The sequence below is a fragment of the Talpa occidentalis genome, unplaced genomic scaffold (assembly GCF_014898055.3).
Source record: "Talpa occidentalis isolate TD23 unplaced genomic scaffold, MPIMG_talOcc4v2.1 talOcc4.14, whole genome shotgun sequence".
Classification (NCBI taxonomy): domain Eukaryota; kingdom Metazoa; phylum Chordata; class Mammalia; order Eulipotyphla; family Talpidae; genus Talpa; species Talpa occidentalis.
In genome coordinates, this window is record NW_023601433.1 from 12,059,761 (window position 1) to 12,079,486 (window position 19,726).

Sequence of the window (19,726 nt, forward strand, 5' to 3'; positions counted from 1 at the left end):
CTTTGCTGTCTGAGTGCCCCATCAGGCACTGCTCAGAAAGACTGCAGGAGGCTGCCCTCAGGGGTGCCCCTGTAACATGCTTTCTGGGAGAGGGCTCCATGTATCCCCTGGGTGCACCCACCCCAGAGGGTCACACTTCCTTCCTCTCTAACAGGAAGGGCAGAACACTCTCACCCACACACCCACACACACCCGACCTGGGCTGCCTGGCAAGGCTGGAGAGAGAGAGGGGCTCACCGTGGTTTCCCCTCCCGGCAGTACCCCTACTGGTGGTCTTGGGGCACCAGCTTCCCTTTCCGTATGCACGCAGGAGCCTTCCCAAGCCTTCTCCACCCGTGTGCATGGTTTCTGGTCATCTTTGGTTTCGTTTTCTTGTGCTGACAAGTCTTGTGGGTTTTGATACTTTTTATAATTTCTAAGTATTTGAAGCAGGAGGTGGTGGCTACATCCAGGGCTCAGTTTCCTGTCTCCATCCCACTTTCCTGCATCTCCTTGGCAGCTCTGAGGTGGGCAGTTTGTGGCAAGAATTGATTGACAGTTCTGACTTTGTTGCCAGACAGAGCTGGGTTCAGATCCTGATCCTTCCACACCCCAGTCCTTACCTGTGACACAGGCTCCGTGAGCTTCTGTTTGAGTAACGCTTAGCAGGTGCCAGGCATATGCCCTCAGCAGCCCCCCAGTGAGTGACCGTTTCTCTCCTCCCCTTTTGGACAAATTATGTAGCCTCACAACCTATTTCTGTGGGTGAAAATTATGGTAATATTATGGTGATAAAAATAGAGAGTCCTGGGCCTCCCGGATGGTGCAGCGGGTTGAACACAGTGCTGTGAAGCTGTCCGCAGCCTCTGCAATGCAGGTTCAATTCGCGGCTGGCCAGGGAGACACCCACATGGCACTCAGACCTCTCCTGTCTCGCCCACTGCTCCCCTCAGCAGTGTTTTTGGTCGTCTGCCTGTTCTGTTCCCCACTCTGTCTCTGGCGAATTCTCTCACCCTCCCACACCTCTGGCCTGTACCCCAGTTCTTGCATAAATAAATAAATCTTTAAAAAAAATAGAGTCCTTTAAAAAGTAGTGATCATAAAAAGAAAAAGAAAATAAAAATGGGGTTCTCTGATTTCATTGGCGCCATGGAAGTTAGAATGGGATCCATCCTCATGTTTCACACGTGTGTCTATATAAGGCTGACATGCCATGCCCCCAAATCTGATCAACAGAATGTAATTGTATTCCTTAAAACTGTTGAATTAAAGTTTTAGTCAAAAATATTTTCAATAAAGTCAAACTCTCCTTGCTTCATCTTCAGAATCATGGGGCGGAGGGGCAGTTGAGCAACATCTCTGTGTCTCATGGAAGAAAAGCCCTAGTTTCCAATATTCCTGGGTGTCTCGTCAATGTTCAGCCACACAAGTGCAGGGAGGGCCCGGGCGCAGGACCGAGGGAAATCGTGAGGGAGACGTGAGTTGCTTTCAGTGGGCGAGAGGCCACGGTGGCTGGCGGAGCCCAGGCATTCCTGGGATGTTTGTGGTCGCGGAGGCTTCATGGAGCGCCTCGCTGTAGTAATCAGACTATCACTCATAAAAACTCGGAGACAGTTTGTTGTCCAACCAGGATTTGCCCTAAACTAAGGAAGTCTGTGCTACACGAGTGGACATTTCCACTTAGGAAACACAGCTGCAAATGTGACAACCACAGAGCAGTGTGGGGCCAAGGCAGCCACACACGCAAGCTGACCCCCGAGGAGCCCAGCTCCCGCCCAGCAAGGCTCCCTCTCTCTCAACTGAAGATCTCAAAGAGTTTGGGTTGTAGGGCAAAGGGGAGGGGAGGCTTGACTTCTTTCCTAAGCATTATCTTTTCTGCAAAATGTGTTTGTGGGTTTGCACTCTTAACCTTCCAGAGGCCATGTTGTAATCATCCATTGGCTTCCCCTCAAATCCACCCACTGACTACATCACCTGACCACTCTGTGAGACACAGAAGACCCTGGTCCTGGGCTTTTGCTTCTTTATTTGTGCGCCTGATTTTGAACTTGGAAGGCTGGCGGTCCCCGGATGGAGTTCAGTCAGCTGGAGTTAATTTTTGTTGTTTGAACTTGAGGGTGTGTGTCTGTCTGAAAACATGGAAGAGAAATGGATGAGCAGATGTCTTCACATTATTTTCCTTGCTGAGTCTTTAAACGTTTAGTCATTTGAGTGTGATCCCGTGGTTCAAAAACCGCAAGGGTCCATCTACAATTCTTAGATTCTTACATGCTTCCAGAATTCCTTGATCTATATCCAGACAAAGCAAATATAGATTCTTATTTTCCCTCTTTCACACAAAATGTAGCTGATCATACACTGTTCAGTACCTTGCCTTTTTCTTAAGTACCTCTGTAGTTAAGGGCTACATGGTCTTTTTAAGAGCTGCATAGTATTCCATTGTACAGATGTATCTTAGTTTGTTCAAGCACTCTCTTGACTTTTGGGTTGTTCCTAGTATTTTGATATAGCAATAATGCTGCAAGGTCTTTTTACATGTATGCAAATAATGCTATGAGGTCTTTTCATATTTGTACAAAAAATTCCCAAAGAGATGGGTCCAAGTGTAAGTGCTTCTAATGATCTGCCAGATATTGCCAGATCACCTTTCATCAGTTTTTTCTGTTTCCCCATGTCCCACAATGTAAGTGCTTGCCTGTTTCTCCATAAGACTGACAAAATGTTTATTATCAAACTCTTAGTTTTTTTCTAATCTACTATGTGAAAAATGGGGTCTCTGCATAATTTGATGCCTTTCTCTAATGATAAGAGAAGTTCGCCATGTTTGAACATATATAAGAACGGTTTATTTTCACTTTTTTGAACCTTCTCTTCATAACTTTGTTTATCAATCTCTAAAGGTTCTTTGATCCTATTTTTTCAATCAGTTTCTAGGAGTTCTTTGTGTTGGCATTGTGGTGTGAACACTTAATTAGATGCCCTGTCACAACCCCCTTAATCCAGCAAACAGAAATGAAACATTTGAATGGTCAAAGGGCTTTATAAGTAGAAATGTTTTGCCTTTTTTCATAATTACTACATTAATATAAATTAAATATAAAATATCTTGGGGAAATACTGATAAAAAATATACAGGACCCATCTGAAGAAAACTTGAACCTTGGACTGAAAAAATACTTGCGTGAATAAAATGACATATCTTCCTCTTGTATAGGAAGTCTTAGCATTTAAGACTATGTCAGTTCATTAGTTAATTCTGCGATTCAGTGCAATTGCAATGAAAATACAGACAGCGCTTCTTTTTTTGGAATATGAACAAAGTAAAATAAATGTTACTGAGAAAAGTAAACACGTGCATATAGCCAGAAAAAATTCTAACAGGGAGGAGGTCGGCTCAAAGGAGGAAAAGATGACAGTTCCTTCATATGTTAGTGTTTATTACAACACCCCAGTAATAAAAGGGATCAGAGACCAGACAGAGAAAAGACAAAGAAAGCAATAGAACAGAGAAGCAATTCTTGAGTCAAAATGCACATTGATTTTTGCTATACTATTTTGAATTTCAAATTAGTCCTGAAACAAAGGTTAAATTGATAATAAAATAGAATCTTATAAATGTAAAATCCAAAAATAAAATACCCCAAACTGCGCTATTCTTCTGCAAAGCCTCTCTCAAGTGACAAAAAGCAAACCTCGTTCACCCATTTTCCATATACACATAGAAAGGGCTCTCGCAAATCGGTGAAATAAAGACCATACCCATTTTCAAACGCACTAAAAAGTAAGCTTAGAGAGCTTAAGTTCATTGAAAAAGCTAGACATGATAGATAAACATATGAGAATAGGCTTTATGAATGAATAGTAAATACAAACTATTTCTTTCCAATCATGTGGAAAGATATACAAATGAAAATCAGCTATGAGATAGGTTATGTTGCTTTCCAGAATGGAAAAAATCAGAAACATTAATTTAGTTAATATAATGATTTTTTTCCAAATTTTATTTGTAACTAACATTGAGTTGGTGCAACTTCTGGGAAAACAAGTTGGTGATCTTCATAAAATTAAGGCTGAATGTACCCTCTGCTCCTTCTACTGCTAGGAATTTAACCTGGAGATGTAGTTCACAGGTGAGCAGAAATGGACAGAGGTGATGAACTTGCAGCATTGAAGAGAATTGCAAAGAACCAGAAATGCCCTAAATGTCCATGACTGTGGACAGAGAATACTAGGGAAATGGGTCACTGGATTTCCCACTTTAAGTGGGAAAAGCAAGCTGAAAATTTTTTTATATAATCCTTGTGTATCTTTAAAAAAGGAGAGAGAAATTAATATTGATGTGAGTTCCAGGGAAGTATGAGCCACTCCATGGCCTCCCTCAGCTTAGTGATGGTTTAAAGGAAACCTCAGCTTAGAATCTTAAAACAAAATCAGAAGGGCAATTTAAATCTTTACTGAAGTTGCTTGACAAGGCTCCATGGGGAATTCCATTTCAAGCACACAGCCAAGCCTCTAGACAATTTGCCCAGATCTTCCTTCCCCAGAAGTTCACAAAATACTGTTTCTGTTCTCAGTCTCTAATCTCATTCTTGCAAGAAAGGTTCTAGGAGCTTCCCCTCCAGCCAGCCTGTCCTGGTGTGTGTGCCAGGGCTAAGTCAAGCATGAGTGCCACGTTTCTTCCCCTGAACTGCACCAGAGCCACCACTTGAGGCTCCTTATTTGCCCTCAGTGGAGCCTGGTATCTTCCACTCTAGGACTGAGTGCACAGACACAGCACACAGGAGCATGAAAGCCAAACAGTATTGAAAAAGAACAAAGTTGGAGAACTCACACTGCCTGATTTTAAAACATATTACAAGCTACAGTAATCAAGACTGGTATTGGCGTAAAGATAGCCATAGATCTGTGCACTAGAATCGAGTCCAGAACCCATACCTAGACCCATACCTATATACCAGATGTTTTTTGACAAAGGTGCTGATACAAGCCAATAGAAAAAGTATGATCTTTTAACAATGGGGCCGGAATGACCGGATATCCACATGCAGAAGAATGAAGGTGGATCCTTACCTACACCATACACAAAAATAACTCAAAATGCATAATATGCCTAAGTGTGAGAGCTAAAATTATAAATTCTTAGGAAAAAAACAGTATTAAACCTCTGTGATCTTGCGTTAGGCAATAGTTCTGTATATATGACACAAGTGATGTGTCATATATATATAAAACCACAAGTGATGAAAAGAAAAATAGATAAATTGGACCCTATCAAAATTTAAAAGTTTTGGGCTTGAAGGACATTATCAAGAAAGCAAGAGAGGACAGTCCCCAGAATGGGAGAAAATATTTGTGAGTCCTGTGTCTTATAAAGGGCTTGCATCCAGACTGTATGAAGAACTCTTACAAGCCAACAATGAAAAGACACATAACTCAGTTTTAAAATGAGCAAATGGTCTACGCAGACATTTTCCAAAGATGATATAAGAATGGCTGAGAAGCACATGAAAAGATGCTAAACACTAGTCATTAGGGAAATGAAAATCAAAACCACCACAAGATAGCACTTCACACCCACTAGAATAAGTCACATGAGAAAGAAAGACAACAGCAAGGGTTGGTGAGGGTGTAGAGACAGCAGAACCCTCATATACTGCAGTGGGATGATTTAGGAAGAGCTTGGCAATGCCTCAAAGTATTAAACATGGAGTTACCATGTAACCCAGCAATTCTGCTCTTTACATATACCCAAGAGAATTGAAAACATATTTACAGAAAATGTGTACACAGATGAGCATAGCAGCATTATTCATAATAGCCAAAAGATGGAAAAATCTAAGTGTCCACAAACTGATGAATTAATTAATAAATGTCGGATATCATAATGGACATACGATTTAGCAACAGTTGCTGCTGAGTTTGAGTCTCGGTTAAGAGGGTTACACTTTCCCAGGTTAAGAAGGAATTCACCTATGTTCTTTTTTACTGTAATTTTGCACACTCATCTCTCTGACCCACTTGGCATTATCTTGGTCTTCCAGTGACATCTCCCAAGTGACTGCCCAGTTTTTCACGCACCATGTATTTGCACGCTCTCTTTGTGAGGGATGCTGTTGTTGACCCTCACCCCTGCCCTGCGGGCTCTCTCCTTTCCGAGGAGATAGTTAGCACCTTTCCCCAGAAAAAGTATCAAACAGCCTGTCAGGCTTTTGGTGACAGGCAGTTTTTATCCCAGTAATCAGGATGCCGTGGAAGCAGGAGCACCTGGTGGGCAGGAAAATACAGAAGGGCCTAAAGGTGGCTCTCTACTTTTCCAGGAGCAATGTGCCCCTGTGACCGTTATAAAAGATATTGAGGTGGGCTGGGGTACAGGCAAACCCCTTACTGATGTGAGTGGAGAGAGCACTGGAGGTTGAACAAATTAAAATCAGGAAGATTTTCGTGAGCATCTGCTGTGTGCGTGGCACACGTATCACTGAGAAAATGGGGCCCAGCCTGTGGGCACCACAGGGTAGAAAGGAAGAAGACAGAAACCTCACCAGGTAGTTGGTCCTGGTCAGGCCTGAAGCAGACAGAGGAAAAAATAGGAGCCCATAGGAATCCCCCCAGGTCCTCCCTGAAGAGCAACACCTGCCTGGGCCTGGAAGGCGGGGAGAAGCAGGGAACAATGGGGGAGATGCTCCTTCCCTGTGGACAGACACAGGAGCGAGGCCCAAGGAGCCGGGGGACACAGCACATATCAGCTGCCTTATGGGTGCCTGAGAGGGAAGGAATGGGCAGGACTCCTGGTAATAACCCCAGTGATGTGTAGGTCTTGGGGGGTGGTGGGGAGTCAAGCATTGCGGGATATTTTTAATACATGCTGTCTTTCACTTTGATTTTTTGTTTTACAAGATGATAAAATTCAGGCATCTCAAACACTTGCCAAGGCCATGGTGCTATTCAGCAGCAGATCTAGAGCTGGGGCCCAAGTCATCTCATTTGAGCTGCTTCTGTTTCTGTCACCACAGCTTTTCCCACAGCTCACACTTCCCGCCAAAGGACACCCCTGGAAAATCTCGCTGCCTTATCGTACGCGTTCCCTCTGGTTTAAGTTATTTTCTTTCTTCCCTTTGCCCATCTTCCCCTCCCCCACCAAGAGAAGATTGGAATCATGTAGAAATTACACATTAACTCCCAAAATGTATTTTTAAAAACTGTTTTCCATGACAGCCATTACAGAGAAATAACTGGAAAATGAAGCAGAGGGGGGGAAATCACTTCTTTGTTCGACCTCATCAGAAAAACCAAGGTCATCATTTTGGGGTCTTTCCTTTTCTGTCTTCCCGTGTTCCCTTGTCTGCCTAGGAATGTGGTGTGATGAGCCTCTTACTGCAGTCAGTTATCATAACCACATTATTTGCTGTCCTTAAACAGGCTTCCTTATGCATATCACTCTGCGTGGCTTTTTACATGGTGTGTAGAATGATTCCCTCAAAGTCGGCCCCCCAGGAAGCAGGATTGTTTTGCCAGAGGGTAGCCTGAACCCTCAGTGTTCATAGCCAGAGGCCTCTACAGAGGTCCGAGTTCCACAGATTTCTATCTTCAGATGGTACCACTCTGCATTATGTGAGCGAGTATTAAATAAAGGAACTGTCTGACTTCTGTGATTTCTTATTTCCCCAAAAGGATAGTTCTTCTTTCTTTCCCAGGTCAGTGTTTGCCTGCAGACTAACCCGCAGCTCTCTGGTTTCTGGTGCAGTAACCAGTAAAATCTGGGAAGAATCCAGGGTCACTCCCTAGCTAACCTGCCAGTCTCATCAAGCTGTGCCTCGGGGTCTACTCAGCACATCGAGGGAACGAAGTGGTTGTAGAATGAATGAGCCACAAGTAAATGAATTTTTGGAAGAGAAACTGAGCCTCAGAAAGAATTTGTCTTTGTAGCTCTCTGTTTCTCTTCTGCTCTCGAAAATTCATGAAAATTGGTTTCCATTTCCTCTCTGGTTTTTCCATCTAATGAGACAGGATCGTCTCACCTTCTCACTCCCATGTCCTTGCCAAGCACATTATGTCCCGACTAGTATCTCATTCTGGGTTGGGAGCACACAGCTGGGAAGCTGGGGGTGGATGGGGGGAGGGTGGGGCAGGAAGGGTGGGCTTTGATGGCAAGAGCCTGTGGGTGGCCAGTCCCAGCTCTACGGCTGGGGGCTGAGTGGGGGCAGCTTGTCTAACACCCAGAGCCCCAGTCACCTTGTGGAAAGTGGTGATAAGAACTCCTGATTGCCTGGGTGTTGGGAGGAAGGTGCACGCGTGTGTAGGGCATTTCTTGCAGCATCTGGCCAAACTCTAATGGTAGCTGCTACTGCATTGTTACTAAGCTACTGAATGTTATCAGTTTATTACATATGTAAATCTGTGTTTGCCAATTATGATCCCAGGGGATTTTCTTGCGCTCTGCCCTTTATTCCAGAGCAACCCAGTCTTGGCATATCTAAGAGCAAACCAGCTTCCACTCTTGGCCCAGTTCTCCCTCAAAGAACTAGTTCATGAAGTCGGGTTGAAAGTGCTCGACTTTGTGCTGTATGTTCATCTTTTATTATTTTTTTCTTAATTTCAAAGTCAGTACAAGCTTGTAAGGAAAAACGATCCTGGAAAACTCAGAAAAACTCAAGTTAGTGGTGAGCTTAATGTGGCATATACAGACAGTGATTTTCAGGGATGTACACCGAGAGGTACATATTGAAGTCACTTCAGTAAAAAAGAAGAGAAAAATCTCATTTTACCTGCTGTAAACAACTTCTACTGCCATTTACTTGTGTCCTTTAGGTCTTCTTTCTAAACACAGGGAGACAAAAAAGAGAGACCAACAAAAACATCAGATTGTGTGTGTGTGTGTGTGTGTGTGCTCATCAGAAACCCTTTTCCCCCAAAAGCTTTTTAATCATATCCGATGTTGCAGCCTGGCATACATGCTTTCATTGTTTGCATTTTTAGATGCTATCCACCCCTGTTCTGTGATCTATATTTTCCTATGCTGTTTCAAAATCTGGATCTCATATCTTACTCATATCCTCGTACTACATGTTTGTCTTGACACTTCCTTTTAGTCTTCATTATTGTCTATTTTTATGGCTGCAGAGTAGCTCCTGAATCCGAGGCACCGTGAGTGCTGTTTTAGTCTGCTTAGCTGCTCTAACAAACCGACACAGGCGGGTGCCTTAAGCGACAGGTTTTATTTACTTCTGCCTGCACACTAGGAAGTCCAGAATGAAGGCGCCAGCAGATTCTGGTTTTGGTGAGGACCCAGTTCCCGGTTCACAGGCAGCGAGTTGTGTCTTCACATGGCGTGGTGCAGAGAGAAGCAAGCTCTCTGTGTCTCTTCTGTAAGGGCTGCTGTCCGATCATGGTGTCTCCTCCCTCAGGACCTAATCACCTTCCAAAGGTCCCACCTCCAAATTCCATCACAGTGGGGATTAGGGTTTCATCATGGGAACTGGGGTGGGGGGTGAGGACACAAGCATCGGTCCATACAGGAATTAATTTGGAAAGCAGTGCCGTGGAAACTATGGGCTCCAGGGCAGGAAAACCAGCTTCCACTCTCGGCCCAGTTCTATGAACTGCTCTGTGAACAGAGTCTTCCCTTGGCCTCCCTCAGCGGCACAGTGGCGGCCATGACACCTGCTGTCCCTGTGGCCAGAGACATTGACATCGGTGACGAAAGACAAGTACCTGCCAACGCTGGGCCCCTGGGCATTCCTGTGTGGTGAACCCCTACCTCCCTGTGTTGGCACCGACCTGGTTGACGTCCTTCCTCTGTTGGTGCAAGGGGCTCTGCAGGGCAGAGTCACAGCTCAGGAATGTATCTTTTCCCCTGTGCCCTGTGCTTTCTGAAAGTAAATTCCTTGGAGAAAAAACACGGGCCTCCCCCAGTGACTCATGTTTCACCTCCCTCTGCCCAGCCTGCGTGTTACAATTGGTGAAGTTTTTCACTGGTTCAGATGGCCATAGCCAGCCATCTTATGATGAATTGCGTTTTTTACTTCTTTTTTTAAAAAAATTTATTTATTTATGCATACAAGAGCTGGGGTACAGGCCAGAGGAGTGGGCAGGTGAGAGGATTCACCAGGGAGAGAGTGGGGAGCAGAACAGGCAGATGGACTGAAAGCACTGCTGAAGGGAGCTGCGGGGGAGTCAGGAGAGGTCTGCTGCGCCATGTGGGTCAGTTCCCTGGACAGGGATAGCTTCATGGTGCCGAGACTTAACCCCTTGTGCCACCAGGGAGGCCCATTGCATTTTTTATTTCTAAGGAAAAGAGCATTTTTACCTGTGATTTCCCCCTGCTTCGCCCTGTTTGTAGATTTTAACTGTCCATCCCCCTTTTAATAGCAGAAATGCATTCCCTGCAAGCTGCTGACAATCTTCACAGAGAGGCTGTGTCTGTGCTGTGAGGCTCCGCTGTGCAGACGCCTCTGCCTCGTTGCTGAGCAGAGTTCTGCATGAGCCAGGAGCCAGGCCTGGTGGCTGTCACCGGCGCCTTTGCTTTCTTTTCTGATGCTGGTCCATCTGAGTGGTCCCGCGTGACGGGGCTGAGCACTGGCCATCTGGAGTCACTGAGGAATTACTGCTGAGGGTCACCCTGGGGGCCTGTCGGCCTCTGCGCCACCCAACCTCTGCACCTTCCACAAAGAAAGAAAGGGTTGGATTTCACCGTAATGTGACCCAGAGGCAAAAACTGCTGCTGAGGCTAAAGCCCTAAAGTGACAGCTGGAGAAGAAGACGCTTCCTTCCGGCCAAAGGCCTGTAAGCCTAGGGTCACAGTGGGTGAGCCACTGCAGTGCCAAGAGGGTGCCATGTCCAGGGAGGGACAGCCCCCTCCCCCCGTACCTTGGCCCTTGGGGACTTGGTGGAGGATGACATAGGAAGGTCGTTAAACACTATGACCAGGTCAGTAGCAGCCCAAAGTTGGCTTTTACTTGTTCTCCAGCTGTGGTTTGAGAGATATATTTTCACTTTCTGCTGCTCATTTGAAGAGAGTGAACATGATATAATAATAGTGGCTGTGCAAGTAAAATGGCAGGTCTTTTCTAGGATGCACAGAGGATGCCACTGATTTTGAACTGACAGAAGCACTAGCCTGCTGTCATACGTGTTTTCTTTGATGAAGATGAGATAATTAAATATATGATATATATGCATAAGAGGTCACATTTAGAACTTACAGAATTTAGGTCACTTTCATTTTGTCTATTGTCCTAGATTTGCAGGAGGAAAGAAGCAGTAGAGGGAGAATTTTATTCTGATTATTGGGTTGGGAAAAATGATCTAACAAATATTCTAGAAGGAAAGGTAGAAAAGTCTCTTTAGAATGTAGGGCAAAGCAGTCTCGGAATCGACAGACAAAGGAGGGCTGGCTTTAAGGTGGGAAGGTCACAGAAACCATTGGGATAAGTGACATGACATAGATTTTACGTCCCACATAACTATGATATTCATGGAATTCTATGTTATTACTTTCCCGAAATAAAAGAGAAGAAAACTCTCCATTTGTGTCTTATAGTCAGAATAATTATTTTTGTAAAATCTGAATTATAGAAATGACATTTAGAGAATGAGTTATTAGTAACTGAAACTATTTCTCTAACAAATGACTGAATATGTGAAACATATGCTGTTACTGAAAGTATTTCTTTATAAGTAGAATATTAAACTGAAAATTATTATCCAGGATTAACTGATATTTTGCTGCCACTGATGTTTTAAAATATTTTATGTTTTTTAACCAATACTGCTTCACATAATTAAAGTTCACATAACTTTAATTTGCCACCTATGTCCAGAATATTTAAAATTCCAGGCTACAGTTGAAGTTTCCATCTATCACCAATCAGAAATATGTACTCTAATCTCATATCTTATCATAAATGCTTCTTGTTTTCTTGAATAATTCCCTGTGTGCTGAATCCATAACCCTAGCCACCCATGATATTTATTGTCGCCTGTTAGTGCCTACTCCTAGTTGAATCTACAAAAAAATCAAACAAGCAAAACCAACCAAACCTTAAAAAAAAAAAAAAAACGCTGTTGGTTTTCTCTTCTCCTTCACTTTTACATACTTAGTTAAACAAATTAACTTTACATTAATAACAAGTGAGATGTCTATTTGTAGTTTGTATGTATATATGTGTATAAAGGGATTTATTGCTATATAGCAATATAATAACACAGATAGTAATACAGAGAACAAAAAGGATTTTCTTTTAATTTGAAACTGGTTCATCCTAATGTTCAACTATTATTTTCCTGCTAGTTCTAGTTACTTATCTGGACCATTAATATTTTATTGAAATAGAGTGTTTTGGGGGGTTATATTTTTAATATGAATTTTAAATCTGTATGAGGAAAATATTTAGAACAGTGATATTTTACTCTATAAAAATTATGGGCAATGATAGCTAGTAGGCATAAATAACTGAAAAATCTCATGTAGTATAAATGTGTTCTCCTATCTTATGTTTAAATCAAAGGTCATCAATCCTTAAATACAAAACTGTGGTGTTTTGTGGAAAATAGAATAATAAAAGTAAATATTTCATCTGTAAGAAAAAAAAAAGGTATCTGATGGGGGTTAAGAGAGGTCTCTCTCTGCCTTTTGCATGGTATGTTTCTATATTATTTAATTATTTTTTCAATAAGAATCTGTTCTTTGGTCCTTACAGTTTTAAACAAAAGTCTTATAATGCCATTACAGAGAACTTAGGAAATAAAGGGGAAAATCTCTTTTGCAATTATTACTAATTCCTCCCCAACCCATCCTTAATAGTCATTCTTAGCATTTTGGTCTTTATTTTCTTTCATTTTAAATATGTCAGCCATTCTCTTTATAACCTCAGAAAATTAAATGAGATTGGCAGATTTCAATCAAGTCCATGTGCATTAACTGAGGTTTTCCCATTATGTCCTTTCAACTATTTGATTGAACTGGACCCCCCAGCTCTCGGGGTCAATGAGAGTGGACATACGTTGTCCACGCAACTTAAGGAAAATTGGATTCAACACTGAAAATGCCACAATATAAAAACACAAACAAGATCTTGGTTTTTATTACATCATCGACTCCACATACATTGCATGCTTTAAAAATCAGTTTCGAACACAATCACCCTTGTAATTTCACAAGTACCCTGGTCCTAGGTCCCAAAGTGGCTTTACCTGGGCTTCAGGGTTTAATTATTTTTATTTATATAGCAAATGTGAGCAGAAGAGGCTACTTAACATGTGCTCATGCATATACAGAGCCACTTGCTTTTGATGCACACACACAACACCTGTCTTTTACGGCAATAAAGAAGATATTTGTCTAATTCTGAGAGATGAGCAGTGACATAATTAAGTAGCCCTCCTGGTAGGTAACACTGCCACCCGCTGATTTTCCCTCCCCCCTGTCCCTGCTGATGGCCTTTCTCCCTCCAGCCTCCTCTCAGATCTCTCAGGGTCGCTGTAAATAATGAATGAATTCTGTTTGTGTGGGATGAAAAGTGAAACTGCCTTACGCACACGTCTAACCAGTGACACAGCATAAGTCCTTTCCTGATTCCTTATCATAAGTACACAGCCCAACAAAAAGAAAAAGAAAAGAAACAACAATCTCAGACGTAGCACACAGCACTGGTGTTTCAGGAAGGATGCAGCTGGTCCGTCATGCTCATCCGTTTACGTGAATTTGCTGAACCATTGCCTTTGAAATGGTGGAAATGGTGGAAATCCTGGCTTCAAGTGAGCCGTCAAGACCCTGGATTACTGTAAGCAGCTTGACTTCTCCCTGGCAGGATCGTCCTGTGCTGGTGGTGAAGCACATTCAGTGCCTCACATGGTGATGCTATTTTGATCCACTTTTTCTCCCAACATTCTGTCACAAAGATTTTTCAACCATACATTAAAGTTGAAAGAATTGAACCATGTGCATCCACCTACCACCACTTCGATCAGTCATTAACATTCTCCATAATTGCTCTCTTGAGTTGCTACTCATCTCTCCATCCATCAGTCTGTATTTTCGATGCATTCCAGAATAAGTTACTAACAGCTGTACACTTCATGCTCAACCGCTTTAGCCTTCAGATGTTGTTGACCACAGTTTAATATAGCTTAGAGTGCTTTCAGGTAAAATTTATACAAAATAAAATGTGCATGTCTTAAATGTGCTGTTGGATAGATTTTGGCAAATACAACATCTGGGCAATGAAAACCTCATCGAGATACAGAATCACCCCAGACAGTTCCCCGTGTCCTTTCCCTGGTAAACTCCATACCTGTCCCTACCCCCAAGAACTTCTCTCCTAATCAGAACAGCATATAAATGGACTCATTTTATGCGTCATTCTTTCACTCAGCATTCTGATCCCTCCCAGGCATCCCATGGTTCAGTCATGCGTTCATTTTTATTCCTAAATAGGTACACACCTCAGACGTTTGTCCATACTCCTGTTGAGCCACACCTGTGTTATTTAGAGTTTGGAAGATTGTGAATAAATCTGCTATGAACATTCTTAGATAAAAAGTTTAGATCTCTACAAGGGTAAGGATCTAAGAACAGGATTGCTAGGCTAGAGGGTAGGGGGTTGTTTAGCTTTATAAGATACCACCAGACTTGTTTCCAAAGTAGTTGTACCATTTTACACTCTAACCAGTAAGGTAAGAGTGTCCTAGGTGGTCTAAATCCTCAGCAACTGTCGTCATTCCTTTACTAGGTTAGCAATTCTTTTGGGAATAGACTGGTGTCTCTCTGTGGTTTTGAGCTTATTTTTGATGACTAATAACATTGAACTCCTTGAATATCTTCCATTATCCCTCTCTTTGTCCATTTTTAACTGAGTTGTTTGTCCTTTATTACTGAGTTATAAGGAGTTCTTTTTTATATTCAGGATACCATTCCTTTTCTAGATATATATTTTGCCAGTATTTTCTTCCAGCATGTAACTTGCCCATTCATTTTTAAGTGGTAATCATTTTTAAGTGGTCAATCGGGCTTGATAAATAGAAATTTGACATTTTGTAAAGCCTAATGTAGCACTTTTTTTTTTCATGGTTACTGCTTTCTGTGTCCTATCTAAGACACAGTTAGACAGGACTTTCAGTTACTTTCAGGTCATGAAGATAGTCTGTGTGTTTTTTTTCTAGAAGCTTTATAGTTTCAACCTTTATGTTTAGGGCCATGTTCCATGTCCAGTTTGTTTTTCTGTGTGATGAGAATTGGGGAGAGGGAGGTCTGTGTTTCTTTCTATTTAATATGGATGTCTGGTTGTTCTAGCACTATTTCTTGAAAAGACTTTGCGTTCCCCATTATATTGCTTTGGCATCTTTGCCAAAAATCAGCTGGATATACAACTATGGGTCTATTTCTCAATTCTCTATTCTGTTCCATTCATCTATTTGTATATACCACACTCTTTTAACAATTGATGCTTCGTAATAATACTTGTAATCAGATAGTGGATATTGTCCAACTCTTCTTTCAAGATTGCTTTGGAAATTCTAAGTCTTTTCAATTTCCAAACAAATTTGAGAAGCAGATTTTCAACTTCCACCAGAAATCTATTTGAATTATGGTTGGGGTTACATTGACTCTATAAATAATATTGGGAAGAATTAACATCTCAACAAAATTGTCTCTCCTAATCCATGAATATGGGATGTCTTTCCATTTATATAGTTCTTGTTTAATTTCTCTCAGCAATGTCTTACAGCCTTCAAGGCAAAGATCTTGTCCATCTTTTGCTAAATTTATTTCTAGGCATGTAATTTGCATGCTATTGTAAATAAATTTCGTTATTTAATCTTCCAAAATTTAGTTGCTGTCATGTGATTCACTTTTGTGAGGTGAAGCCAACCATGCTTAGCATTTACATTTTTACATGAAAAATAAAAAGCGTGTTTCATTCATCATTTCAAGGGGGCAGCAAAGAGATGGGGTGGGTTTAGACCCAACATGAGCTGGGGAACCAGACATCACTCCCAGGTTGCCTGTTACTGGCTGTGTGTGAACTCGGTCAAGAATTCTCTCCCTATTTCTACTGTCATTCAACATAATCAGAATCTAATTCTTTATTCATTGTAGTCTTTTTCTGTGGTATCTATAGGGATAAAACTTTTAACTCCAGTTCACTTGCACATTTGGAAATCTAGCAGAAAACCTGAATTTTCTCCCCAGAAAAATTGCACATGCACACACACCCTCCTACAAGGTTGCCTGTCCCCCAGTGTAGCACCAGCTGCACCATGCTCTACCCTGTAGAGCCAGTGTCCACAGGCAGAGAACAGCATGGCATCATTGGCAAAGCCACTTTTCACATAACCAGAATGGCAGAGCCAGGAGGTATCTTACAGATGCCTGGGCCAGTCACAACAATGGTTCAAGGGCATCCCAGAGGCCCAAGGTTTTAGGTAATTGTCAAGATCACAACAGCACATTTGTGCAGGGGAAGATATGGGTGAGGGGGGACCAATCCTAAGTACCATGTCATCTGTGATGCTTTCTAGGTAGAAAATATCTAGATTTCCACACCCTCAGGGTATGACTGTCATAGAGACTCAATTTCCCTGAGGGACACAGCAGGAGGACAGTTTAGCAGGAGACCAGCTCTCCCACCAAAGCCCCAGCTTCTCTTCCTCCATCCCTCCTCTTCCTGCTGCATTGCTGTCAGTGAAGTCAGCCTGGCAGCTCCTGGCCAGGCGACTGCCCTGGGTACCCTGAACCCGTTCCTAGCTACCAACGCCACACAGAATCCTCCTGAGTTGTGTGTGCTGCCAATGCCTTTACAGCCCAGTTTTAACACCAGCTCCACACAAGAAGTCCCTCAGGGTGGCAGACCCAGGGTTTGCTGTGCTTGGTGACAATGGCAGCATTTCCTGAAGCCCCTTAGATTTGTGTCATGAACAGCATGTCCTGCTCTCCTCTGACAAGTCTCGTGAGCCACCCAGCAGTGATGGTGACGCTCTGTGTGCTTCCACCTGTGCAGGTGCCAGGGAAATGAGCAGCAAACCATCCATGCCAGGCGGGGACCCCACAGCGCCGTGCCCCAGGACAGAAGGCATCCACACTGCATACAAGCAGGGAGACCCCGGCAGGGCCCGCGAGCTGCTCAGAGAGGCTTGTGACGAGTGCACATCCCAGCTGGAAAAGGTGGGTCAACGCCAGCCCTACCCGGGCCGGGCTGGCGCTCAGGTTATTTCCATGTTATGGTCGTGATCATAAGGGGGTTTTAAGCAGTGTTTTTGAAATGCTTCATTTCGCGGGTAAACTTGTAGGGCCAGTCCTTGGAGTCACCCTCACAGCCTGTCTGCCGGAGCTCACTGCTCCACCTCTCCCAGAGATCAGAGGACGAATGGCTAAAATGTAAAGAACAAAGCGCCAGCCTAAATGTTTAATTTACTGTGTTTTTTTGCATATTTTTCCATTATAAAAATAGTGCATGCTAAAAAAGACAATTTAGAACTTACAGAAAAGTAAGAAGAAAGAATTAGACAGTAATTAACCATATTCTTAATACATCCAAACCATCCACTTGTCAGTTTGGGTATCTTTTCTTGCAGCCTACTGATCTGAGCACATGTGTTGTTATTGTTATTGTTATGTAGATATAGTCATAATGTAGGTGAGTTTTGCATGTAGCTTTTTCTCACCTAATATTTCATCAATTTCTATATGATTATAAATTCCTTATATACTTGACATACCATCTGGTAGAGAGACTATCACTTCCTTTTGACTTGTTCTAATCAAAACACTTTAAAATTTCTATTTTACTAATATAAATAATGCTGTATGCTTTTACCCAATTATTCTCTTATTTAAAGTTATTTTCTCAGCATAAGCTTGCAGGAACTGAGAATATGGGCATGATCATTTTTAAAGTTTTTCAACACATGCCAAACTTGGCTTGAAAAGTTTGTAGAAATCCATCCTCAAACCTACACACAAAGGGAATGGCTCATGGCTGTGTTTCTGTCCTTGAGCGGAATTTATTCCAAGGACCCAAGGCTGGATAAGTATCTCATAATGAATCAGTGTAGCCATCCATATTAATAAGACACTTTTATTTATTTATTTTTTAAAGATTTATTTATTTATACAAGCACTGGATACAGTCAGAAGCACGGGAGGATGAGAGAATTCACCAGAGACAGGTCAGGGATCAGAACAGGCAGAAGGACCAAAGTACACTGCTGAGGGGAGCAGCGGGCAAGGCAGGAGAGGTCTGCACACCATGTGGGACCCTCACTGGCGGCCGGGATCAAACTGGCGCTGCAGAAGCTGCGGGCAGCTTCGCAGCCCAGCGCTTAACCGCTGCACCACCAGAGGAGGCCCCACTTTTATTTATTTTAATCCTCAGTGTGATGGGGTTTTGGGGTAGAGGTTCTTGGAAGGTGGTTAAGTCATGAAAGTGGAACCCCCATGAATGGGGTTAGTGGCCTTATAAAAGAGACCCCAGAAAATGTTCTCCCTTCTTCCACCATATGAGAGCATGATGAAAAATGATGACTGTTTGTGAACCAGAAAGTAAGCCCTCATCAAACACCAAACCTGCTGGTACCTTTATCCTGGAATGTCCAGCCTCCAGAACTACAAGAAAAAAATTTACCCAATCTATGGTATTTTGTTATAGCAATCCAAATGGACTAAGACAAAGACTGAAGAAGAATCATCACATTATCCTATCAGTTTATCCAGAAAAAAATAATTTGACAAGTCCAATACCCATTCATGATTTAAACTCCTGGAAATTAAGAACAGACAGAAACTTTGTCAACTTGATAAAGAACTTTGACAAAAAGCTAATTTCACATGATACTGAAAAATTGCTTCCCCCTAAAATCATGGAACAAGGCAATTATGTCCATTCTCAATATAATTCTGGAAGTTCTACTCAAAAATAATTATAAGAAAATTAAATTCAATATAAAGCTAGTCAACATATTACTAGAATTTATAGCCAATACAATAAGGCAAGGAACTGAAATTAAAAAAATATATGAATCTGAGAGCAAGAAATAAAACTTGATCAATTTTCAGATGACATGACAGTCTGCATAGAAAATTCATAAAAGAAATAATCCACAACCAAGAAACATCAATAAATTGGACCTCATCGAAATAAAAAAAAAAAAAACTTTCACTGGGAGAAAGATGCTGTTAAGGGGTGAAAGTCAAATTACAGGCTTAGAAATTACAGGCTTAGAAAATATATTTGCTAATCATGCATCTGACAAAGGACTTTTATCTAACTGATATATGAAGAACTCTCAAAACTCTACTTTATGAAGCAAACAATCTAATTAGAAAATGTATGAAATAAATAAAGTAATATTTTTGCTGAAGAGTATATAGATATAGATATAGGTATAGATATAGGTGGCATGTAAGCCCCTGAAAAGATATTCATCATCATTAGCCATAGGAAAATGCAAATTAAAACCATGGTGAAATATCACTGCACATCTATTAGAACAGCTAAAATAGGGAAGAGCAAAAACAGCAAATTCTCGTGAGGATGCAAAACTATCTCTCCTGCATTAGTGGTGAGAACATAGAATGGTACAGCCATTCTCACAACTGGTTTGGCAGTTTCTCAAAAAACTAAAAATGCACTTACGATATTATGATCCAGCAAATGCATGCCTGGGCATTTATTCTCGAAAAATGAAAACGTGCGTGTTCACAGAGTTCCACACATGGTTTCTTATAGCAGCTTGCCGGAAGCTAGATACAATC

The 19,726-nt window shown here is 42.0% G+C and overlaps 1 protein-coding gene across 2 annotated transcripts in view; it reads left to right on the forward strand.

The window, feature by feature from the left end:
• LRRK1 (leucine rich repeat kinase 1) overlaps positions 1 to 19,726 on the forward strand; it is a 111,369-nt gene that overhangs the window by 19,095 nt on the left and 72,548 nt on the right. For both annotated transcript variants that reach the window (XM_037510080.2, XM_037510081.2), the window contains exon 3: positions 16,974 to 17,137. In XM_037510080.2, the coding sequence (XP_037365977.1) occupies positions 16,974 to 17,137 (164 nt within the window). The remainder of the gene's footprint in view (positions 1 to 16,973; positions 17,138 to 19,726) is intronic.